The 25,045-nt window shown below is 38.8% G+C and overlaps 1 protein-coding gene across 2 annotated transcripts in view; it reads left to right on the forward strand.

Moving 5' to 3' along the window:
* The window catches only part of ME1 (malic enzyme 1), a 159,230-nt gene that overhangs the window by 118,288 nt on the left and 15,897 nt on the right, over window positions 1–25,045 (forward strand). For both annotated transcript variants that reach the window (XM_069011234.1, XM_069011233.1), the window contains exons 7-9: window positions 5,167–5,276; window positions 14,948–15,045; window positions 16,832–16,945. In XM_069011234.1, coding sequence (XP_068867335.1) covers window positions 5,167–5,276; window positions 14,948–15,045; window positions 16,832–16,945 — 322 coding nt within the window. The remainder of the gene's footprint in view (window positions 1–5,166; window positions 5,277–14,947; window positions 15,046–16,831; window positions 16,946–25,045) is intronic.

Consider the following 25,045-nt stretch of genomic DNA (forward strand, 5'->3'; position numbering starts at 1 on the left):
TCCAAATATACATCCAGAAAAGCTTCTTAGCTGTAGAAGTAAGCATGGATTTTACTGATCATATGGTTTAAATTCAAAATTATGCCTAAACTTTTATAGCTCCCACTGTCACCAAAAGCCAGGTTCTTGAGGGTTTTCCCTGTTGAGGTTTTAAGAGTATTGAGTTGCCAAAATACTTGTACTGTATATTTGGGATGGTTAAAGAGCTGGGAACATTTTTCTCCAGGCTGTTACATAAAGATATACCCCATAGAATTATTTGGAACATTAACATTGTTGTCACAGACAACTGAATATAAATTTATTTATAAATGGGGAAAAATGAACTAAGACTGTCACAAAAAATATGTTGTAAATTGGGAAAAGTATTGGAGACATTGTTTTTTGGCAACCACGTGTTATTCAGTGGGATGGTTCATTTTAATCCATTGTCCAGCATTTGCCTCCCATACTTGATGACAAATACGATGTTGCATGCTTGCCACCTCTCGTCTGCATTTTATCTTCGTAACAAAACAAAGGAAATACGGCTTTGAACTTCTGTCCAGTTGGATCCTGATTCAGACTGCCTGTGTGACTTGGAGCAGAAATCTAAAATCCAAGTACACAGAAAGGAGTGGGTGACAAAATAGGATTTACAAGGGGAAACAGTGATCTGGATTATCACTTTCTAGGGACAATTTATATTTGTTTAATCAGCTACTGCAGTGACATCCTTAACCAGCGGAAGAGAGGAATTCACAGCTACAAAACACTTGCCTGCAAAAATCCATCAGTCCTAGGCAGAACCCAAGCCAAGCTATTGCTATCAGAGAAGTGTTTTCCAGAGCACAAAAATAGTTAAGAATTCGTTAGTGCATTTATTATGGTTGCACACTGAGGAGGAATGTCTACCAGATTTTCTTTTTTAGTTTTGACAGTGTAGGACTAGATCTCATAATTTCTTCTGGTTAAGACAGTTGATGCCCACTGGATAGGCTCTTTCTTCCATTTATTTGTACCACCTTTCATATGAACATTGACGTTGGTTACATGTTCCTCTATTTCCTCAGTTGTGCCCTATGTAGCCCTGGGTCAAAACCAGTGACAGCAGGAGAACTGTTGGCTCTGCTTTGAACAAGCCATAAGGCATGATATGTTTTATGTGACTCATATCACAGAATCAGTTAGGTTGGAAAAGACCCCTGAGATCCATAAATCCAAGCTATGACCAAACACCAAAAGACATCAACCAGACCATGGCACTATGTGCCACGACCAGTCTCTCTTTAAACGCCTCCAGGGATGGTGACTCCACCACCTCCCTGGGCAGCCCATTCCAATGTCTAATCACTCTTTCTGTGAAGAAATTCCTCCCAATGTCCAACCTAAACCTCCCCTGGAGCAGCTTGAGACTGTGTCCTCTTATCCTGTCGTTGGTTGCCTGGGAGAAGAGGCCGACCCCCACCTGGCTAAACTTTCTTGCGGCTGGTTGTAGAGAGCATTAAGGTCACCTCTGAGCCTCCTTTCTCCTGGCTAAACAACCCCAGCTCCCTCAACTGTTCCTCACAAGATTTGTGTTCCAGCCCCTTCACCAATTTCATTGCCCTTCTCTGAATGCACTCAAGCACCTCAATGACCTTCCTGACTTGAGGGGCCCAGAACTGGACCCAGGACTCGAAGTGTGGCCTTACCAGTGCTGAGTACAGGGGGACAATCCCTGTCCTGGTCCTGCTGCCCACGCTATTGTTGATACAGGCCAGGGTGCCATTGGCCTTCTTGGCCACTTGAGCACACGCTGCTTTGTGTTCAGCCAGTCAACCAGCATCCCCATGTTTTCTTCTGCTGAGCAGCTTTCCAGCTGCTCTTCCCCCATCCTGCAGCCCTGCATGGGGTTGTTGTGACCAAAGTGCAGGACCCAGCACTTGGTCTTGTTGAACCTTATACCACTGGTGTTGGCTCATAGATCCAGCCTGTCCAGATCCCTCTGCAGAGCCTTTCTGTGATCAATGCTCCCACCCCCATTTGTGCAGCATTGTAACTGAATACCATGTCTGCTTGTTTCTGGAACTCTACTGCTGGTGACACATTCAAAATAAAAGGCTTTTAGTTTCTACTGGAGATACGCGTGCCTTCAAATTTCAAAGAGGAAGATGAAATTGTCCTAAGGTATATGATGATGAAGTTTAGCTACTTAAATAAGCAGTACACACTATTATTTCACGCTATTATATGAAATAGGTAGTCCACTACTTTTAAAATACAAGAAATACCTCTTAGAGAGTTTTCTATCATGACAATTTCTTCTAATTTTGTCTCCTAATCTTCTTGACATGCCTGAAATTGCTGTCTTTTAACATGCTCCCTTTTACCAGTCAGCCGCAATCATGGAATGGTGGTTTTAAATCTGATGATTTTGTGTGTAGCAAATCTATTACTGGTGTCTGGACCCTGCCTGATCAGGCACCCTGTGTCATCAGAGGAAACTGTGAAGCCAGTCTGTGCTGTATCTATATCAAGTATTGATGGAAGATGTTAAGATGGTCACATTTTAAGTTAGCTGCAGGCTTTGTTTTCTCTTTTCATAATGTTTGAAAGATAATTGGACTCACAGAACTGTAGTGGCCCACAGTTGCTGGAATTCTAGTGGTTTGAAAGGTGCAGCAGGATTTGATGACTACACGAGGACAAGCACCAAAGTGCTTGGTTCCCGTCTCATCCCGCAGTCATTTGTGTTCCATACCCACCTGTGAAGAGGTGCAGTTCCAAGCTGAAAACTTGCAATGACAGCAGGGTATGAGGTGCAAACAGAGAGGACACGTTCTGCTTCCATGAGGGTTGATTCAAGCAGTTACCCTTTATAGTGCAAAAGCCACAAAGCTAAAAGTGTTCATCGGCGTGTGAGAAGGGTGGAAGGTTATTGCAGAGTGAGACAGGAAGGAAAATATTGGTTTAGGTTTTGGCTCAACTTTCTGCTTTAAGTAATTGTGACAGTAAGATGTGGAAGTCATAGAAGAATTGATGGCTCTTTTGGTATGGTCACTGCTTCCAGAACTGTGTGGCACCTTTTTAGCCAATTCATTATTGCTAAGGGATTTTCTGGAATGCCAGATAATAGCTATTTTGTATTACCTCATCTGTATGTCTCATCTGTTAGTGGTTTTGAGAATGAGAATACTCCAAGCACAGAAACGGTGTGTAATTTTCTTGTCTTTCATGGGTACCCAGCCACTGGATTTGGTTAGACTTTTTTGAGAACATAGACCTCAAAACTCACAAGTCTTATGAGGTACTGCAGGTCATGGGCAGCACTGAAGTCTCAGGTTTTTACCTGGATGTCAGGTGCTACACGTGCAGTGAATAAGAATGCTGCTTAGAAAATTTTCTGCTATGACACCAAAATCCCAGAGGCCCAGAGTTAGACTGCCTGCATTTTTTCCATTTTAATTAAACAGCCATGATATCTGGCTCAGAGAATTAATATGGATACTGTGCCCAGTATAGGATGATTATTTTCTACAGGGACACTCTTTTAATATTACTCACAGGGAATTTTGGTCTTCGTCTACAAAGGTAATGGACAAGAAAACAGAGAAAAATAAAATGCAGATGAGAAAATGGAATGTTGTATATGGTAAAATAACGAAACAGACCAGCCTATTGACATCCAAGAAACACATATAACCAAGGTCCAGGATTCCAGAGTGATAATCTCATTATTTTCATATTATTATGCAACTGTCAGCTCCTAGACCCTTATGGAATTACAGAGGTTTATGTCAGAAACTGAATCAGGTTAGAAATTTAAATTAATTATTGAAATTAGCTCTAGTTTATTACTTGAACCCAGTTGTGATTTACAGTACTGGACTTGCCAAATTCTCTTTTAAGCAGTTGCCTGTCATTGTGCTGCTGAAGAAATCCAGGTTTTTCCATCAAACCTGAAGATGTATTTATTTTCAGCAAGGATTACTATTCCTGCCAGTGGAATCCCCATAGATTCAGCTAATTGTAATATGGCTGTAAATATGTGTTTTTCCATGGAAATGAGTTTAGTCACAGGAATTTTGTCTTTTTTTTAAATACTGATAGATTTGCTTAATGTGGTTGCCAAACACATGTATGGTTTAAAGAAAAACTCAATTAATGTATTTACACTGAACTGTTCACTATATGTATGTATTGCTTTTCTGGATGAAACATGAACTGCTTGACTGTCTCTCATGGATTTGTGCTGTTAGCAAATAAGGAAAGCCTCCTTTAGCTCAATCAGGGTGTGTGCTGTTGAGATCTTGCCCTCTTGCAAGTGTCTATGAGCTTGAATCCAGTCTTTACGTAGTTTTTGTCTACATCTATTTTCATTGCTTTGTAGATTTTTTGGCTTTTGTTGTAAGAAAGTACTTGAAAATGCCATATGTGACTGGTATGCAAAGAATCTAGAGACATCTGGATGTATAAAAATGCCTCTAAGGACTGGGTGATATTTACAAGAGCATATAGTGACAGGACAAGGGGGAATGGCTTCAGACTGAGAGTAGGATTAGGTTAGATACTGGGGTATCTGAGGGTGGTGAGGCACTGGAAGAGGTTGCCCAGAGAAGTTGTGGATGCCACATCTCTGGAAGTGTTCAAGGCAAGGTTGGATGCAGCTCTGAGCAACCTGGTCTAGTGGAAGATGTCCCTGCCCATGGCAGGGGATTGGAACAAGATGATCATTACGGTCCCTTCCAATCCAAACGATTCTATGATATATTAATTAATTTAACTTCTTACTAACTTTTATTTTGAAGCAATGAAACAGCAAGGCAATTGCTTACTTCTTAGGTATTGGCATACAAGTCTAGTGCCAGGAGTCTTGAGTTTCCATATTAAAAAAAAAAATAAAAATGCAACCATAGAATTATAGATTGGTTTGTGTTGGGAGGGACCTTTTTTGTTCACTAGGTAATTGCACAGTGAAGACTTGTGTTGAGATGTCTGCAGAGGGTGAACGCCTTTTCTACTGATCTTCTACTCATAACTTAGAACTGATTAAATATTATTAGTAGTATAATTATGAAACATATTAAGAATTGTATGATTCATATTATACTTGTATTCAAAATCTGACCTGCAAATGTTATTAGCTTTTTAATGTATAATTTGGAGACTTTTTTTAACATAATGCATAATTTCTTGTTTTTCTAGATATGGCATGAACTGCCTCATTCAGTTTGAGGATTTTGCTAATGCCAATGCATTCCGCCTCCTGCATAAGTACCGTAACAAGTATTGCACTTTCAATGATGACATTCAAGGTAACAAACTTTTTCTCTTCTCTTCACTGTTGTTCCCACAAGCTAGAAAGAAAAGTCTTAATTTCCCGAGGGAAAAAAATCCACCAGCTTTATTGTGATATTTGTGGATGTACAGCTCACATTTTGCCATGGTTTTCCTCAGCACGGTGAGCTGGTGAGCTGCGTTTGCTCTTAACCTTTTACTGCATTTCAGTTCTTAAACTGACAACTCAGTTAAATATTCATGTAATTTTCCTTGCAGTCTCATTCAGTTTTAGAGGGAAATGATCCCCTTGACTCTGTTTTCCCATCTGAATAATTTGTGGCAGCCGGTAAAAGGAAAATATCTAGGATGGGAAATGTCAGCAAGGGGGATTTCCCAGTGCTCAATCTGAACAGACATCCTGTCCCTCCCCTCCCAAGAAGACAGACAAGCAGGGCTGACATGGTGTATGGGTTGCCTTATATCCAGTCAGCAAAAGAGCACTGGAAAATAACTTACTCTAGGGCAGTAAGTGTATAACTTCCTCTAGGGCACGGGCTCCCACCCTTGAGAGGAGGCTGAAGTCAGATGAACTGCTGGAGAGAGGTACCCAGAGAGGGCCCTGGGTATCCAGCTGCCTCTTACCCCTTCGTGTTTCCTTGGGTAGATGAAGGTCTCAGCAGTGACAGGAAGTTAACCTGTATTCGTTTCTCACAGTTTTCAGTGACAATTTAAGCCAACTATTAGGAGCTGGAGTTTTCCAGAAGTCATTATTGAGTCATGCTTGGGACCTAAGTCATATTTCAGTGACTCAGCACATGGCAGTGGATTCAAATAGCCCTTGTCTTTCTGTTGTTAGGGATTTGGCTATCCATATGAACTGTGTTCCTGTTACAAGCCTGGCTGAGTTCTACTTCCGCATTTGAAACAGATTATGGAGGACAACCTCCCAGATGGGAAATAAACCAATTATAAAATGTCATTTCCCTTTGTAAGAGGCATGGTGCTTCCTACCCTGAAGGGTCTGAATGTAGCCATGGCTACAGCAGGCCAAACAGCATCTGGAAGTTTCCCTGGTTGTTTAGAGGCCCCGCTCCCACAGGGAATTCCTTTTCCTTGCAGGATGAAGGTCCTTAACCCAAATCAGAAAAAGACTCAAGTAGAATGTGCTTTCACAGAAATGGAAAGGAAGCTTTTCAGCAAAAGTGTACCAGCTATGGGTAAACTTATTTGACAAGGCCTTTTGTGTCTTTATTTGCATTTTCAAACCATTTCATTCTCTCTCATGCACCTTGGAAGGAGGTGTCTTGATGTTCAGAAGTGTTGGAAGGTATCCCTTTGGCTTTTGTCTGAGCTGCTGTAGCAGCTAGCAGCCTTCCTTAGAAGTGCAGCCATGTGCAGCCTTATAATTTATTTGTTTTCTGCAATCTGATTTGTGCTTGTGGGGCCTTTGGTATTTTCACAAACAATGCCAGTGACTTTTGGGTGATCTCCATCCTTAATATTTGTGTAGATTCCAAGAGGTGAAAGTGGATGCATTTATTCTTCTCTGGTCTCTGTCATTTTTCATCATATCCCTGTAATTACCTTCAGAAACTTTTTTTTTTCATAGCATGTCATCTTCTCCTATAACGTGGAAGTAGAATAACAGTCCATTGATTTTTAATCCTTCTTCTTGTTCCAACTTTATAAACCCTAAGGATCTTTTGCCTAGCAACTATAATGAGACTGGATGGTGCTAACTTCTTTATCAATCCTTAGAGATTTTCATATTATAAATAGCATGATTTTTACCAGGCTACTTGAAAGAGGGCTTTCTCTATGTGCAAGTTGTATTTTCTACAGCACTAAAGCTGGCAAGTAGTGCCAGGCCAATAAAAGCAAAGAAACACAGCACTGCATCTAATTTGCCATAATCTTCTGAAGACAGTGCTTGAATGATATTTTAAACACAGTTTCTACCAGTACTAATATTTTTCAAGAGAAAGCTACCTTAAGATCAAAAGAAATGTTTAATATGTTTCATAGAAAGGCTTGAGGATTTTTTTATCTGTATAAGATATTCAGAGAAAGGATTCCTATATATCTTAGATTCAATGAGAACCTTTCAGTATCTCAAGTCTAAAATAACCCCCTAATATATGATGTTGATTTCTGACAGACACTGAAAAAGACAAAGAAAACATGGCAAGCTGCATATATCCATCTGCAAATACTGACTTGGACAAATGCAGTTGCCTTCTCTTAGCTCACAGCTGTTTACAGGGGGTCAGCCTGCTCCTAACTGATGACTGCAGAACATTTGGAAAAAGTCTGCCAAAACGCTGATCACAACCCACTAAAGATTGACCATTAAGGGTCACCTATAGACATATTTAAGAATTTCTGGAAACAGTTTCCATCCCTGCTACAGTATGGTCACATCCTTTGCTTTGGAGAAAGCTTTGTAACTTTTTCTACATTACCTCTCTGTACACAAGGAATTGACAGCAAGGGTGAACAGGATTCTGGTATAAATCTGTATTGGAATAATAAAATTCTTCATATTTCAGCATTTTAGAAAGCATCTTTGTTTTTGGATAGGTGGTGAATTTCTTCCCTCTGCAATTATAATCATTTCTTCATATTTATATTTTCAAAATATCTTCTTACAAACACAATAGCAATGTTTCCTTAGGGAGAAAATATTCGCTTTTTCCCTTGAATTCCTGTCTCGTTTTTTTCTAACCACAAATCAGCTTGTTGGGTTTTTTCTCTCTCTCTGAAATACAGAGACAGATTTTCGGAAATGAAAATCAGAGAAAGCCTTTGGTTTAGAACAAATACTTCTATCTGGTTCTAACTATTAAGAACCTTTTCCGAAACGGAGGTTTGATCATAATTTCCCATATGGGAGAAATATGAATTAGTTTTGTAATGTCAAACTTTACAGCATTTAGAAATTCCTGAATTAGGTCAGGTTGCTAGCTTTGCTCATCCCCAGGATGAGGTGTTATAAGGAAAGGATGGAATTTTCCAGAAGATAAGATATGTGATGTTTTTTTATTTTCCAACCCCTGCCTGGGAATGAACCAATGGTGCCTGTGTTGCCAAACAAAGCTGTTTCTCAGGGTGAGAGATGTTCTCTGCTTGACTGCCCTTGAAGGAGGCAGGGTTGGGATTCAGTTTGAAAATTCCCTTAAAGAAACAAACCAGTTCCCTTCCCTGCTGCAGGGAAGTTGAACAAGTCTCTTAAGATCTGCTGAAAAGGAAGTCCTAGGTACAGGGCAGTGCTAAAATCCTGCTTGTGGGTGGGATTGGCTTGGGCCACACCTTCCTGCCCCTTGCAAACCCCAGATGCCATAATGCTCCCTTTCCACACCCATTTTGACTTTGGTGAGTCTGTTGAAAGAGTTTTTGCTGCTTGAGCACAGTCAGTGGCTTAAGGCATGTTTGCGTGTCTTTAGAGCCATGCATTTGTTTTCTGTGGGTGTCTCGGTGCTTATCATGTGGTAGCTGGTTGCAGGCATTGCTGACATGGATACATTTCAAATAGTGGCATCAATTTCCCTAGCCTTGCTGCCTCTGTGTAGATTAATTATTTCAATTATTAGAATTTTTTTGATATTTTCCCCCCCTTCTGCAGTTAAAAATTGTCTTGACTGACAATAACAAACTTCTGTAGTATGACACAATCTACATGAAATAAGTGTTTCTCTGCATTATAATACTGGAGTCACAGCTCTTGTTCAGTGTGCCCGCAGTTGCAATGCTTTCCCCCATTATGGACACAGGGCCTGTATTTATGCCAACAAAAATATTTACACCGAGAGATTGCACTGGATTGGAATTAGCTTTGGTATCCGTCATGACCTCAGATGTCATTAGTTCTTCACAGCTGTGCTGTTTAATTGCATCAACATTTTGTGAAAAGAAAGAGACATAAAATAAAAAATGTAGAGCATGTATAACTTAATATAATTATTTTATTTTCCATTTTGATTTGATTTAAATATATGTTAAATGTTCAGCACACTGCTATTTGAATAACTAGGAAAATTATACCTGGAAGTTATGTTATGACCAATTCAATGTTATTTCAGTGCCATTCTCAGAAATCAGAATTTCTGTGTCACAAGCATTGTCCTTTTTAAGATATAATTCTTTTTAACATTAATATAAAAAAATTATACATTTGGTACCTGGGAATTCAAGATCTTGAAATCAAATTGTAGAGAAGATTTAGGGTTTGTTGTTATGGTTGTGAGGGGCATGGGGCTTCCAGTTCTTTCTCTGACCAAGAACTTGAAAAATGCAGAGTTGAATGATACGTAATACCTCATGTATTGATCTCATGTATCTCAAATTCTGATAAGATGTGCAAAATGTAGAAAACTTCTTTCATAGACATTTGCTTTACGTTCTGAGACATTGGCTTCCAAGTGAAATATGTTGAGATTTTAAAAATTAAATAATTTTAAAAATGAAATAATTTTAAAAAATTCCATTAAGACATGTGCTGTAGGGTTACGTGAAGTGTGTTTTTCTTTCTGTATATTCAGGCTGTCACCTCTTTGTTACTTTGTGGTAAATTTACATTGAAATCGGTATGTTTTCAACTAAATCCCCTACTGTAGCTTTTGTGTAATTTCCCAAGTGTATACACAAGCATGTGTATATACAAATATTCTTCTGTTTCATTTTTTGCTCATTATGGGTTTAAAAAAGAAATCCATTCTCCCTGTGTTCTGGGGCACCCAGCTCCAGGTGGCACTGCTTGAGCAAGGAGTTGCACCAAATGACCTCCCATCCTGTGCTGCCAGGACTCTGTATCCTTTTCCAAATATGCCAAATGATTGCTGTTTTAGAAAGGCTACATTTATCTTTCACTAGAGCCTTTCCCCTCTTTTCACTGCCTGCTGCAGAGCAGGGCAGTGTGCACACACAGCTTTGAGAAGCCTGTTCATGGCAAGAAGAAGGAGCTCCCATCTCTTAAAAGAGGGTGCTTTTGAACTACCCACAGCTGTAGCATTTGCCTCTGGAACTGAGATGACACCTTTTCGATAGGATCTTTACTCCCCTTTTTCCCAGTGAGTGTAGGAGATGGGAATGGATTTGTTTCCCTGGCACTCTGTGAAGTGCTATTTGGATGACTGGCAATGTTAACATGTGATTTCTATTCTTCTGTGTATTGAGAAATATGGCAATCTGCTGACTTACCAATTCCTAATCTTTTAGTCCAGAAGGAATAAGTCAGATTTTAGGATGTGTTGCAGGAAGTTCTCCCCTCTTCTTGTTTGCTAGCTTTTTAAGACAAGATAGGTAAAATTACGTAAAGGAACTACTAACACATGATTGCAAGTTTTATTTTTGAATCTTTAAATAATGGGCAAATGCTTCAGTGCAATAAGCCATTTCTCACTAATTTAAATTAATTACATCCAGTATAAATTAAGTTCTTATCTCACGTTTTGGGGCTTTTTTCCCCTTTTTTTTTTTTTTGTTCAACTATATCTGCTGAAAAAATAGTCTGTGCTCCCAAGCATTTATAGTATGTCAACCCCATACAGCTGTGGATTTCCTTTAACATATTCATGCTCAGTTGTACAGTTCACAATTAATAAGGCTAAAGAATCTTGCACAGAAAACAAAGACTTGGTATAGAATAGTGTACCTTGAAATTTCACGTCTGTTGCGTTTATACAAGACATGACCTACCTTCCTAGAAAACTATAATGAAATGTTTGCTGTTGCAGCAGTTGACACTGCTTTAGAAAAATATCCTTTGTTAAATTTGCTTTGATTAATCTTCTAGAAATCTGTGGACAATAGAATGGGTGTTCAAAATCATATCCTTGAACAATGTCTATCTTATCCTGCACACGAGGGATTTAACCTGTGCTCTGGCCAAGCCAATTCTCTCCTTCCTGCAGCAATGACAGTCAGAAAAGTGACAACATTTTGTTTCTGCCTCGTGATGTCCGCAAGAAGTGGTTTGCATCTGCCTTGGCAGAGGGATGTGAATTGCATTTTGATTCGTTTCAAAAGCTCGAGCCAGTATTCAGGATGGAATTTAAGGTCATGGCGTTAGTCAGAGCAGTTCCGGTAAAACAGATCTGCTATTCAGGCTGCCGGTGCCCCCCTTTCGGTGGGAAGGAATAAGGGAAGCTGCTGATGAGGAGTGATGACAGCCGCCGCCAGCAGCAGTGATAGTGGGTTCAGTAATCTAATAAACTGGGTTATTATTCCTTTCAGAGTCAAAAGGCTGAATAAAATTGGTGTGGAATACTTTTAAATACCCTTTTTAGAGCAGTTCTGTGCAAATCATGATTTGAGAGAAAGGTCATATTTAAGCCTTTATCTATTGCTATTACAACCTTTGTTCTGAATCGCCCTCATAATGAACATACAGGTAACGCTAGCTCACATCCCATGCAAATACTCAATGCAAAATGTTACTGACATTCAGTGCAGCATTTTATTTAAGTTTCATATATCATTTATTTTTCCTTAAAGCAGAAAATAGTGTAGTGACAGAGTTTGTAAAAGTATCCTAACTGGTAAAATTTAATGACAGTCCATTTTTCTGGCTAACAAGCTTAGCAACAGTACATTAGCCATTAAGATAAGTGGTATCCCAGCATTCCCATTTGTTATAAATCTATGGTGTTTCATTTTGACTCTGTCACCACAAAGCAGCTTGAAGAGCAGCTTTCATGGCTCTCTGTGAAGTCCTCTGATGGGGGCAGGGGGCTGTGGTGGCCACAGCATCAAGGGAAACAGAAATCTTAACAGTGCTCCAGCTCAGCTTTCCTTTTCAGGAGACCAGATTGATGGTCCTAGGAATAAGCTGTGTTATGTAGGCTCCCTCCTCCTCCTCCCCTGCAAGCACAGCTGTGCAATATAAAATAGGAGAAAGAATTTGGCATCCAACGAGAGCATGGGCTTTTTTTCTCGCTGGTTATGAGGATTGTTTGGTAGGGAAACTGAGAGCACACTCCGACTTCTCTTTTTTTGCCATTTTTGATCTTTGCCAGCTTGGCACTTGCCAGAGGAAGACTTAATTTCATCTGGGAAAGAAACAAGCTAGTTCTTGGAGACTGTGGGATGGAAATGTCTCAGCCTGATGGTTGTTGTTCCCAAAGCCATGCCTCAGAGGAACCATTTTTAAGATTTTTTTTATTTAGAAATGAGGGACAGAACAAGTAATAAAAATGACTAAAGAAGCAAAAAATGTCAAATTTGTATGGTCTAAACATTAAGTGGGCTGAGAACAAGGTGTCCTGTATTTCTGATGATTGAAGTGAAAAGTCATAATCAAAAGCACGTAACAAACTTAATTCTGAAGACAGACACATTTTTTAACTGTTCAAGTGGATTTACTTCAAAAATTGACTTTCTAACTTTAAAATGTATTCTTAAATTTTATTAAGTATTACCTTTTATTTTTGGAAAAGTAACCATTCTTGAAACTCAGATGATCCTGCCTACAAACCACAGATTCAAACCTAGCCTTCAGCACCCAAATGATGTCATTTAAGAAGAGGTTTAGCCAGTACCAGGCTTCTTACTTCTGTTCCTTTAGTTCCTGTAATTTTAGATACATGTATTTGAAAATCAATGATCTGTGTGCCTGCAGTATGAATGACTGTTTTGAGCATCTCCTCAAGTTTAGTGTGGGGATTACTGCTATCTCACCTTTAAAATTCACCTTGTTCCTGAGAAAATAGACTTGTGAATAGCAAATTTAGGGGAGCTGCATGTTGAGGGCAACTGTCCAATATGCAGATTCTGAGCCACGTGCTTTTGTAGGGCTGATCATACCTATTTCACACTTTTTATGAAGGAAAAGTCAGTAGCAATGGGAATTCTCCCCTCAGCTGGGTGGCCTGTGGGCAATTGCAGTTAGTGCAGTGGTGATCAGGAACATACTTGTAGGAGCCATCAGATCTCCTCCTTGCAAGTTCTTGCAGGCTTCTCAAAATAATTCATAGCCTCATCTTTGATTTCCTTGAGTCAGTCAGCAGCAGCTGCTGCCCAGAGAGGGAAGAATTAATTTCTTATTCCCAGAACTGAATGTTGCAGGGCCCGTGTTCATCTCCCTGTGGTTCAGCTCTCTCTGAATCAGATAGGCATTATAAATCTTCAAAGACTGTTGAAACCCATTCTTTGACTTTCAGTACCTAATTGTTAGGTTTTTCAGTCTGAGGGAAATCAGTGCTGTCTGCTATTGGTTCTTCAGAATATCCTCTAAAATCACAACTTTGCTGGTGGTGTTATCTACCTCACTACCACACCCCTGTCCACGGGATGTCTATATGGGATCCAAGTTCCTTGCAGCAATAGAGTCTGATTTTTTTTTTTTTCCTGGGCTCACCTTATGCTTTAGAGATGATAATAATTTGTGAAAAATACAAGCTTGTTGCCTGAAGTCACTAACACATGAAAGAGTCTTTCCCCTCCAGTAGGCTTTGTTGGGGAGGAGTCACCTTTAGTCTTATCTGGTCAGAAGAGCCAGATATGAGGTCCTGGTGACTAAATACAAATTTCCTGAGCACAACAGAGTCTGACAGCTTGACTCAGCACTGCTGGTAATTCACCTGCAGTGCGGTGTATTGATTTGGGTGCAGCAGTTCAGTCAAGAAAACTTAACTTTCTGAAAGAGTGGGAGAGTTGGGATTGTTCCAGATAGGAAAAGCAGGTTGGAACACCATTAGTCTTCAAAAATAATAAATGACTTTTTGTGAAATAACAGGCTTTACAGTAGGAGATAAGAGGCAAAGATAGAAGAAGAAAAGAAACATTTAGGTTTGAAGTTTTCAACTTACTGGAATAGCTTGCTGAGGAGATATGAGAGTATTTGAAAGAAGACCTTAGGGACAAGTTAGATAAAGATATGTCAGCAATCACAGAGGTTAGATTTATCCTGCTACTGTGAACAAGTTGGAGTTAGATGCCTGCTTGAATTCTTTTTATTGCTCTACTTTTTATTAATAGCTGTTTCTCAAAATGAGGACCAAAATTTCTCCATTCAAAGACAGACAGGTATCTTGTTCTCTGGGGTTCTCATTTGGAGAAGAAAGATCTCCACAGGCTAAATCATAAAACTAAATTTTAGCCTTTTTCCATAACTCAAAGATAGATTTAAAAAGTACCTCCTATGGTTTAGAAGATACTAAACTGAAACTCCTGTCACAGTGGACTGAAGTATTAAATAAGCTGGCCTTATTCTTTCAGGTAGCTTAGCTTCTCTGTAAATGTTCAGTTTGATATTCTACACTGACAACCTCCCCATGAGAAGTGAAGTTTTATTTTAGTCTTGTATTTTACTGTACTTGAAGTATATCTATTTGAAGAATGAAACCAGTAACTTAATTTTCTGGATTCCTTCAAAATCCTTCTCTCTGGACTCTCACTCTCACAACCCCTGCTTCTAAAAAAGGTCATAACTAGAATATTTTACAAGAGTTTGCATGGCCTAGTCGTTATGCCCATCCAGGAGGATCAGTCAATCGTATTTTATTTAATGCTGCTCTGATGATATTCCCACTTACATTTAACTTTTGTAAGAATAAAGTAGAGCAAACTCCAATTCCACTCAACTATTTGTTACTACACTCAGTACTTGTATATTTAGCCAAAAGATGCTCTGGTATTATTTAAAATGTAATGTTTTGTAATTGTTTCCAGAATAACCAGATACATGCTTTTTTTTTTATATATATTTCAGGAACTGCATCTGTTGCTGTTGCAGGTCTTCTTGCAGCTCTGCGCATCACCAAGAACAAGTTATCAGACCACACAGTGTTGTTCCAGGGAGCTGGGGAGGTAGGTATTTTTATATGAGGAAAAATTGTATTGTGAGATTAATATTTAATGAGTTACATATGTCCAATAAACAAGAAGCTTAAATGGGTAGAATGATTACTAACACCTCCTGAAAGTTGTTTTTTAGTTCAAATATAAATTTACAGAAAAATCTCTGATCATCTGATGAAGCCTTGTCTTTTTCATAAGACATTTTCTGGAGATCTGCTCTCTTTTCAAGAATTTAAGATTGGGCTCTTCAGCTGTAAATTATTAAACTGCTCTCAATATAACCAAACAAAACATTTTTTGAAAGATGAGGAAATACAGGGGAGAAAGTAAATATAAGGTATTTACCCGAGTGAGCGTTATTTAGTAAGAAGAGCCTCTTCGATTTTTTTTGTCATTGAATATAGTCTTTCAGGATTCTGCATATTAAGGTCATCCATTTCTGAAGATCTTTATGCACACTATTTTTTTATACTAATTTTTCAGTATTAATTTCTTAGCCACTAACACAAGGGCAGGTTTTACTTATCTACGGTGTGGCTTGTCATCTCTTGTATGAAATCTACAACCCCATGCTGGCTTCTTTAATTTCATTAAATATTTGGTGCGATGTCTGCAGTTTTCAAAATGGCTTGTATCTGTATCTGGCATGTCAACACCTTACTGCATCAAGGAAGGAACTCTGGAGTTCCTTCCCCTGGTTTCGCTCCCTGTTCAATGAGCAGATGAATTCATGGTCTGATGTTTATTTTCTTGTCAGTATTTTCAGTGTGGCTGTTGCTGCAAAGAGGTAATGGTAGATATCATCCCTGCCACAGGAGCTGGTTTTTAATAAATCTGGTTATTTCTTAACAAAAAAAGGGAAATCTCACTTGGTTCTTGGTGAATGGTTCTCAGTGAAACTCAGTGATAAAGAATAAAAAACAGAACCAACCCTAAAAATACATATATAGGTCTGTAATCAGAAATACTGAGTGGTCTGTTGGCTTGTTTTGTTGCCTGGTTTTCAATCTGTACCTGTATGACATTTAATCAGTTGGATGAAATATTGTAAAATCCAGTAAGAATGAAACACATTTCAGCAAAAGGTTGATACATGAGTTTTTCTTGCCCCTGCTTTGACTGGGAGCACAGCCAAGTCTAGAGTTAGGAAACACATGAATAATAGGTAAAAGGAGGCTTACCTTTCTGATGGGCATCTAAGAAAAAGATAAGAGCAAAAACTCTTATGTTTTACTTTCTGGCACACAGACTGTTATTTCCTTTAGTTTAAATTACAGAAGTTTCAAAGAAGAAAAAATACTTCATGTATTCTGATAGAATGGTGGAATGGTTTGGATTGGAATGGACAGTAAAGATCATCTAGTTCAACCCCTGCTGTCATGGGCAGGAAACCTTCCACTGGAGCAGGTTGCTGAGAGCCCCATCCAACATGGCCTTGAACACTTCCAGGGCCAGCAGTGTCATTATGTGGAGTAAATGTTAGTTCTAGCATTTTCTATTTGCCAGTCTCAACATTTATTGTGCTCTCCACACTCTAAGCCATCTGAAGCTTTATCTATACTATGATTTATCTCTATGATTTAAGATTTCTCTGTGCTTTTTTTTTACGTTATGATTTCTAATTACCAAATGGTAGCAACAGTTCATTCTGTTTATCCTATGAAAAAATAATGATACAGTTTTATTGTCTAATAAAATTAGGAAACTTACTAAAATAGTGGGTAAATGAAACGTGTGAGCAGGGGATTCCTTTTGTTTCTTGTTTGGTACTCTACTTTTCTTCTTTTTCCTTCAGGCTGCATTGGGGATAGCAAACCTCATTGTTATGGCTATGGAAAAAGAAGGGATACCCAAAGATGCAGCTACCAAAAGAATATGGATGGTTGACTCGAAGGGATTAATAGTAAAGGTAATACAATTTTGTCATTACTTTAAATATCATGATACTACTTGCATTCTGTAGATAAAGACAAGAACATATTCTATGTGAAAGCAACTGCAACAGTATATCTCTCTTGGCATAGTGAGTTGTTTTTCTTTTCTAAAGTTTATTAAATTAATGACAGACTGCCATGTTACTTTGTGGAGGGGATGACTATGCTTGGAGTTCCTGCTCTATTTCCATTAGGGATGAGCACATAATGAAGAAAAATTTTCAGCAGTTCATTAAAAAAACGTGTCAGAAAAGAAATGTTCAACTTTGGGGTTTAATATTTCCCATCTAAATGTGACTATTATTTGTTAGCACAGTCTTGCACAAAGATGTATAGATACATGGCAGACAAGTCATCCTTCTGCAAGAACTGAGGTGCATTGCAACGAAAAGCTTCTCTGCAAAGTGATACAGCTCATGTTGCAGATGTTGTGGTCTGCAGTGCTATCAACACTGGTCAGAATTTGAAGCTGCTGAGAGACTTCATCAGTCACCCTTACCTCATTCCTTCAATGTGCCAAAATAAAGAAACATATTAATTCCATGTGCCAGAATAAAGAAACTGGTATGTTTTAAAAGGTGGTTATGTATTTAATAGTTTGTGAGCTACTTAAAGGAAATGGATGAGAGGCCAGTTGCCATTGCTTTTTTCACCTTGCTGGTCAGTTTGCAGTATTTGTGGTCATCTTTGTACCACACTTTGCAGTGTTCTTTGGCTGTGTGACATTAAAGGTCTTTTGTGGTTCACACAGCTTTGCATCAGGAGAATGCATTCTGTAGGCAGTGTCTGCTGGCTTATTGAACAGCATCACAGCACCTTTCACTCCTACTGTTAAAGGGAAAATAGTAGGATCTTACACATTGAGATGGGCAAATATTACCAAGGTCATCTTGGACATCCCTTGCCAGAAGTCACAAAAGTAGCCTGATTATGAACAGAGAATGCAGGTATTTGCCACTATCTAGGACACAGATTTTTTTTTCCTTTGGTACTTTTTTTTGTTTGTTTAATGAGTATTTTCAATCTGTTTGGTTTTCATCTAATGATTTTGAAGTGATTGACATCCAAACATAATTGACTGAAGGCCTGTGTATTGTCTGTTGCTGTTGAAACCTTGAGGTTGCCTAAGAGGAATTGGGTTGCACCATTTCTTTCACCATAGAAACTGCTCTTATCAAATTAAACAATTGAACTAAAATCACCTCCTGGTGATTAAGGAAACTGACAGGGGCAGAAGTGTAGGAACTTCACAGCCCTGAAGCAGTAAAAGAGGTCTCGGCTGCATGTCCATTCAGCTGAGGTGGTTAACCAGCCTTTCTTCTCTCTCCCTGGTTTCTTGTCCCAGCCTCTTTGCACCTCTCACTGCTAATTTGCCAGTCAGCCGAGAACCCGAGTTGTTGCTCTTGGTCTGCAGTGACTCATTCCTTTCATAGGGTCTCAATTTTTAGTGACTCAGTAACTGCATTCTTTCCTCGCCACCTTCGAGCTTCTGCACTCTCAAGCAGTGCCAAAACCAATCAGTGTCTCACACAGCCTCGATGTTCCTTTCCTCTGCTTATTCTTCTTGGTGGAGCTTTAATTTGGGTTTTGTCCAAAAAGCAGTCCACTGAGTTTCATGTCCTGCCTGGACTGTATTTGTGAACTGTTTGTGATCGCCAGACATAACAGCTGTCTGAGGTAGATTAGGGCTGAATTTGTGGCCAGATGTTGATGTAAGCAGCAGGAACCAACGGTGCATATTTCAGGTTGTTGCTTGTGTTCCTGGAAGACCTGGCAGCACCAGTTTTCCCATCTGGCTGTCCTGGGGGGCCTGAGAATGGGTGGGAGCTTACTGCTGTGTTGTGTTTGAGGGACATCTGTCAGTGCAACGCCTGGGCTGGACATAAGGAAACACATCCTTGACTTAGAGCCCTGCAAGTCCTCTCTTGGCTTTCTTCTGCAGCAAAATGTTCCCCTCTGAAAAGTTAAAAAAAGTTAAAAAAACAAACCATAAAACAAAAAACCCTCCCCCGAAAGAAAGATTCAATGTAAGCCTCAAGAGGCTTGAGATTTAACTGCTGGGAAGTTGCATATACAGCGAGTAAATAATGGAGCTGCTTCTGGTTCCTTTTTCTGGCCTGAGAGAGAATGCTATGATTTAGGTCCACTTAGGAAATTATCTTGGCTGTAGCTGGTTGCAGAAAAATGCTGCATGGCTTGAAGGACTTTCCAAACTCTTAGAAATGAGATAAGAGAAATAAAATGAGAAGATTTATTGGGAACAAGGTAAAATCAGAACTCTATTATTACAAACCTTTGCATTATTGCAAAGGTAAGAATTGCCAAGATAGGAGCATAGATCACCAGGTAATCAAATTTTGCATAAACTAAATTGACACTTATTTCTTGCTACTGAGGACATGTATCAATGGAAACCTGTTCAATAAGAGTCCCTTAAAATTTGCCTCACCAAAACCTGCTTGATCAAAAGAGTTTTGCATGAAGCAGGGAGACCTTTTCAGTACTAGAAATATTCTGATCTGTTGCTTTAGCAGTATGAGAAATAACAGAATTGCTGGAGACTCAGCAATTACTTTGTCCAACTAAACTAATTTTTACATCATTTATATTCTATGCTGGCCTTTGATCATTAATTTTGCAATGTGTGATTATAGATTTAAACATTGTTTCTCCTTTCATCTACTTTCTGCTAGAATTTCAACCAGTTCTATTCAAAGAAAAATAACCTGGGAACTGTCATCGACCTGGCTGCAGTTTCCCCCTTTTTTCTTCTTCCCCCACCCTCAAAAGCTGCCACGAAGTCACTTATCAGGCTTTTGTTGCTGAATTTTTCCTTTGTGGCTTTTTAATTTTAGTTCAAGTGCAGCTGTGTTTTCATTCTCCTGTTAATTTTATTTTCCCCCCATGGGAACCATCTGTTTTCATTAAAGCAAGCCTGATGACCAACTTTCCTGCTATGTTGTGGTAAAAGAGCTGGTGATGGAGGCTGTGTTTGTTATACTGTCCATAGTTATGTTCTGCAATTCCTTCTAGGGAATTTATAGTGTTTTAGATACCAGTTTGGTCTTTTAAAGTTTGTTCAGAATGCTTTCACCTTTTGAAACAATTTTTTTTCCAAAGGTGGGTGAGGAAGTTTTACAGATCATAATAATATCATTAGAATTTTGCCACTTAAACTGTGTGACTTTTTGAAACTTACTGTCTTAAGTATGCCAGTGCGTTCAAATGGAAATTTTAATGTTGAATGAAAAGATTATTTGAAGTTGCTTTTGCACTCTTGTGTGCTCGAAGATTATACATAATCAGTTGGGACTCATCTTTAGTTTTGAATTTCTGAATTATCGCACAACCACAGTCTGTCTGATGAATAAATATTTACCTGTATAAACACATTGGTGGGTAATGTCTCCCACAATTCATTCCCATATTCTCAGTGTTCCCATTGTTTTTCCTGTTAATCACACAGATTACATAAATGGGTGATGTGTGGTGAACATGTTTTGTGTCTTCTTTAAAGCTTCCATAGTGTCATGTTTAGCTGTGTTAGTAGCCAAATCTTAGTCCATGAACTTTAAAGATGGTAAGTTCTTTGTGTCACTTAGTTGAGAAGAGGCAGAATGTGATAATGTTGGGATATTCATGAGATCTACCATTATCAGAGCATTTCAGTAATGGGCTGCAAAGGCTTTTATTGCTTTTTTGTTTTGTTTTCTAAGGCAATACCAAGAAAAGGTGGGGTGATAGGCAAGAGGTTTCTTGGAACTTCCTAGGAATATGATACAGATAATAAGGCATTTTTAATATTTAAATTGACTTAGTAGAAACTTCCCCCCGCCGTCTGCCAAGGATGGCTGCTCCTGTGCTGAGGATGGACAGGGAATGTTCCTGGGCTGCCAAACATGCTTCTCTTGCAGTGAAGTTTGTCTGTAATTTGCAAGGCAGCATTACATTTTTGTACACCACATAATCTCTAGTGCATAGAAGTCGTTCCTTTGCATAGGGATGAATGTCATCCTTCATTTTAAAGAGTATGTCACCATGGAGAAATGTTTCTTTTGACAGTTTTGCACTCTAATCTTTCTGGTTCAGCACAGTAATAATACTTGTGTCTAGTCGAGTGATTTGTATTTTAAATGTCCATTAGATGTGTGATCTTATCCCCTGTATGACAAGCAAAAGAATATTCACTGAGATCTAATGGCTGAAGGCCTCAGAATATTGATCTTTCTAAGAGGAAGACTGAAATAGATCCCAAAAGTTTAACAATTTCTGTAGTCCTGATTAATTATAGTGGAGGTAACCACGTAAACTTGTAGATAATCCCATAAAAGGATTCCATTTTTCATCCTCCTTCCCCCATTTCATTATCCCTGGCAATCTTATTTGCATTTGATATGACCCTGATTAAAGTTCATGGTTTGGTCAAAGCTGGGTATATGCACAGTTCAGTCTTTGCTTAGAGAATGGTGGAAGAGAAAGGGGGACATTTGGGAATGATACCAGAATTTCAGTGCCATATAGTTGCTCCTAGTGGAGTCAGCAGATTCATATTAACAAGTGAAAGAATCTTCAGAGCTCACAATGAAATATCATAATATTGAACTTAATCCCATCCAGACTGTCTGTTACTGATTTTTTTTATTTTTATCAATAATCACTCTTTTAAAAAATTTCATTCTAGATAAGAATTTGATAATGGTTTTAATTTTAACTTTTATATATCACTGTCTGCCAGTTCTGCTAGCTTTTAATTATTTCTAGCTTTCTTTTTATCAACAGTCAATTATTCTGACACTTCTGTTCTTGTTCAGTTCTTTTATGGCTGACTGCAACTGGCTGGGACTTTTTGAGCCAAGAAAATGATTTACATTTTAGCAAAGATGCAATGCCTTGGGTATCTCCAAGGTGCCACAATCAAAGCAGTTTCTGCCTTATTTTACTCATGCAACATCCCAGCAAAACAATCCTTGTTTGCTTCATCAGGTTTTCTGATGTCTGGGGAATTAATCTGTGCACTTTCATCTTGCATTTATCATGTCCTATATCAAGTACAAGTTTTGCAAAAAGGAAACATTAATTTGTCTCTGAATGCTCGTGGCATTACTCATGCTCAGTGAGTAATGTATGAAAACAAGTGAGGACAAGGCAAGAGGGTGATTGGTAGGGTTTCTCTAAAAGAGACACCACCAAAACCTGTTGCCTTTGTTGGCATGTAACTCTTTGACACTGTGTGCATTAGATGTACTGATGAGATGGGGACCTAATTTGGGTGGTTTATAATTTCTTTTGCTCATGCTCTGCTACTGAAATTAATGGTTGATTTGCTCAGTTTTCTGCTGTTCTGTGGATTTGTGATTTGCTCTGGTTCTCAGATCTTATCTTCTTGAAATAATTGTGCTTATAAATTTTGTCCTGCCTGTTAACCTTGTTAATCTATTATCCACGTGTGCTTATTTACGTGGAAATGGTACTTTATAAATTTTACAGAACTTAAACGCCCTACTAACATTGTGTTTTAAAGTCAACACCAGAATTGTATTTCTTTTCTTAATTGTATGTTTTACTGTCAACTCTTATGACATTGTCTCCTCAAAATGTTGTGTTTTTTCACACAGTTGGCACCAAACTATTTATCAGTTGCATGCCCAAGTTGCCTTGTTTGATTTTAATGTACTCTCTTCACCTTTAGGTGTTAGGTGATGGGCCTGATCAGGAGGCACTGTCACTTTATAATTAGTTTCAGTATGGGGTTTTGGGAAGGCTTACATGTCTCTGATTTTTGGTTCCTAAATGAGGTGGCACAGGAGTGCCTGTCACCTGCAGGCCCTTGGACTTCAGTCAACCCCTGCCCAGAGAGTCCATGTCCATACCTCCACCTTTTTTATTTTTGCATTTTGTGATTTCTTGTGCCTGATGCTGTTCTGGAGTTCTGGCTAGGAGGGAGCCTGGCCTGTCCCCTCCCAGCCCGCTCTCTGTGCCCCTCCTGTCCCATCCCTTTCATGATTCTGGGGCCTCCCAGTAGTAGTCCATGCCTAGAGCTCTCAACCTTTAGACCATGGATTTACTTGTGATGAAACAGATAAAAAGCCATGTAGAGACCATCTCCCAAAAGGAAGGTGTATCATCACCTTCTCCTATGACTCTTAACCACTTTCTTTTTTCACAGCTGTTTTTTGTTTGTTTTACTCCTAACTCTGCAGTAGGAAACTCACAGGAAAAATGCAAGCAAAACCCAAACATTTGCAGTTGGAAATACTCAACTTACTAATGGACTGCTTTGCTCCCTGGTCTACAGTTCTCATGTCTTTTGTGGTTCTCATGTCTTCAGTATTTAAGAACCTCAAAATATTTTATTAATTTATCTGTGTACTGATCTCTGAGCTCTTGTTTAAATAAGCCACAGTTGACACAGTGAAATGGAGGCAAGTGTTGATATAAATAGATTTGTGCCTCCCTGGTGGTGAGACGGGATGAGTGCCAGCACTGCCTCAAATGTGGGACAGGGCAGTCGTCAGGGTGCTCTTCCTTATTCCCAGCTGCCTCCCAGCTGATGGAAAGAGAAGTTCTTGGAGAGCTTCCAGCCCTGCTTCTCTCGCCTCGCTGGCACAGAGCTGCTCTGCTCTTCAGCCCTGGTTTGTGGAGCAGCCCTGACAGAACTAGTTCAAACAGGCCATGGCATCAGGCTGCATATTGGTGGTATTTGTAAGGTTTGCCTCCCATTTTCTAATTTCCCATATAGATGTCTGCTGTGCAGTCTGGTCTCCTGTTTTTACAGCTGTTTTCTATGAAAATTCTCAGGGTTTTATTGATGGGTCATTTTTTGTTTGTTATCTGAGCCTCAATTTGGTTATAATATGACGATAAGAGTAACTTTCTGTGAAAACTGTGATGTACATTTGCTTGAAACCTGATCAGACCCTTACACTAAAAACTTCAGAACCCTCCCTGAAACTGCTCCCTATGAACTGCTTTCATTTCAATTCCAACATACAAGCAATTTTTTTCATAGAACTGTTAACTACTGAGTCCTGTTACTTCCTTTTGCTCCTTGATTTGAAAGGTCCTGGTGTTCACGTGACTGTGTTTTGTAATAATAAAATATAATACCAGTGATTCTGACCCATTAAGGAGTAGGGACATTTTAGGACTGCCAGCATCTTTCATACATAATGTCACAATCAGAGAATGCTGCTATTGTTTCTTTATCTCTGTACTTCATCTGCTGATTTAACACAGTCCACCTTTGTGATTCATTTGCTAATAAAGAATTTAGTTCATATTACTTTTCATCTCAGATACCATGGTGACTTCTAATATATCTGCTTTCAGGCTGCTTTGTTCTCTTTTGTTCAAAATAACCCAAAGGTTTCTTGGTACAGAATTATACTGTGATAGAGGCAATACTTTTCCACTACAAAGTAATTTCTGGCATTTTCACCGAGTCTTTGGACTTAAAGCTTATTAATCTTTTTGAGTGTTAATATTCTCAACCTTCAGTATTCTAGTGAAAGTGTATTGTATAGTTTATTCAGGCAGCCTAATTATCCATTAAAGATACTATGACTTTCTTTGTGGAACATTAGTTCTTAGTAATTTTTTGGTTGGCTGTTTTTATTTTTTGCTTGGTTTTGGTTTTTTTTTTTGGTTTTTTTTTTGGTTTTTTTTCCCAATTCACAAAAACTTATTATAATGCCCCTGGCAAATTACTTATTCTATAAAGGAAAAGAAAAACATACAAGATTATAAAAAGAAATAATTTTGGTGCTTTTTAAATTTCTTTCTTGGGATGCTGAATACATTTGGGAAGTAAGAGCAAGAAGAATATGTAGCCTCTTTTTCTCTCTTTGCCTTCCTCTGAACAGCTGCACAGGTATCACATAAATCTCTTGGTTATCTGCGGATTTCAGTGTGAAAGACTTTCTGTTTGGATTTGGGCGGTGTCCCTTGGTGCAGGAGAGAGACATATATCTTTATGTACATCTACATATACCTAATAGAAAACATGATACACCTTAAGACAGCTGATGTCTGGTCTAGAGGAGTCTTCATACAGCTACTTGAACAACAGTTCAGTA

The sequence above is a fragment of the Aphelocoma coerulescens genome, chromosome 3, assembly GCF_041296385.1.
Source record: "Aphelocoma coerulescens isolate FSJ_1873_10779 chromosome 3, UR_Acoe_1.0, whole genome shotgun sequence".
In the NCBI taxonomy this organism is placed as follows: domain Eukaryota; kingdom Metazoa; phylum Chordata; class Aves; order Passeriformes; family Corvidae; genus Aphelocoma; species Aphelocoma coerulescens.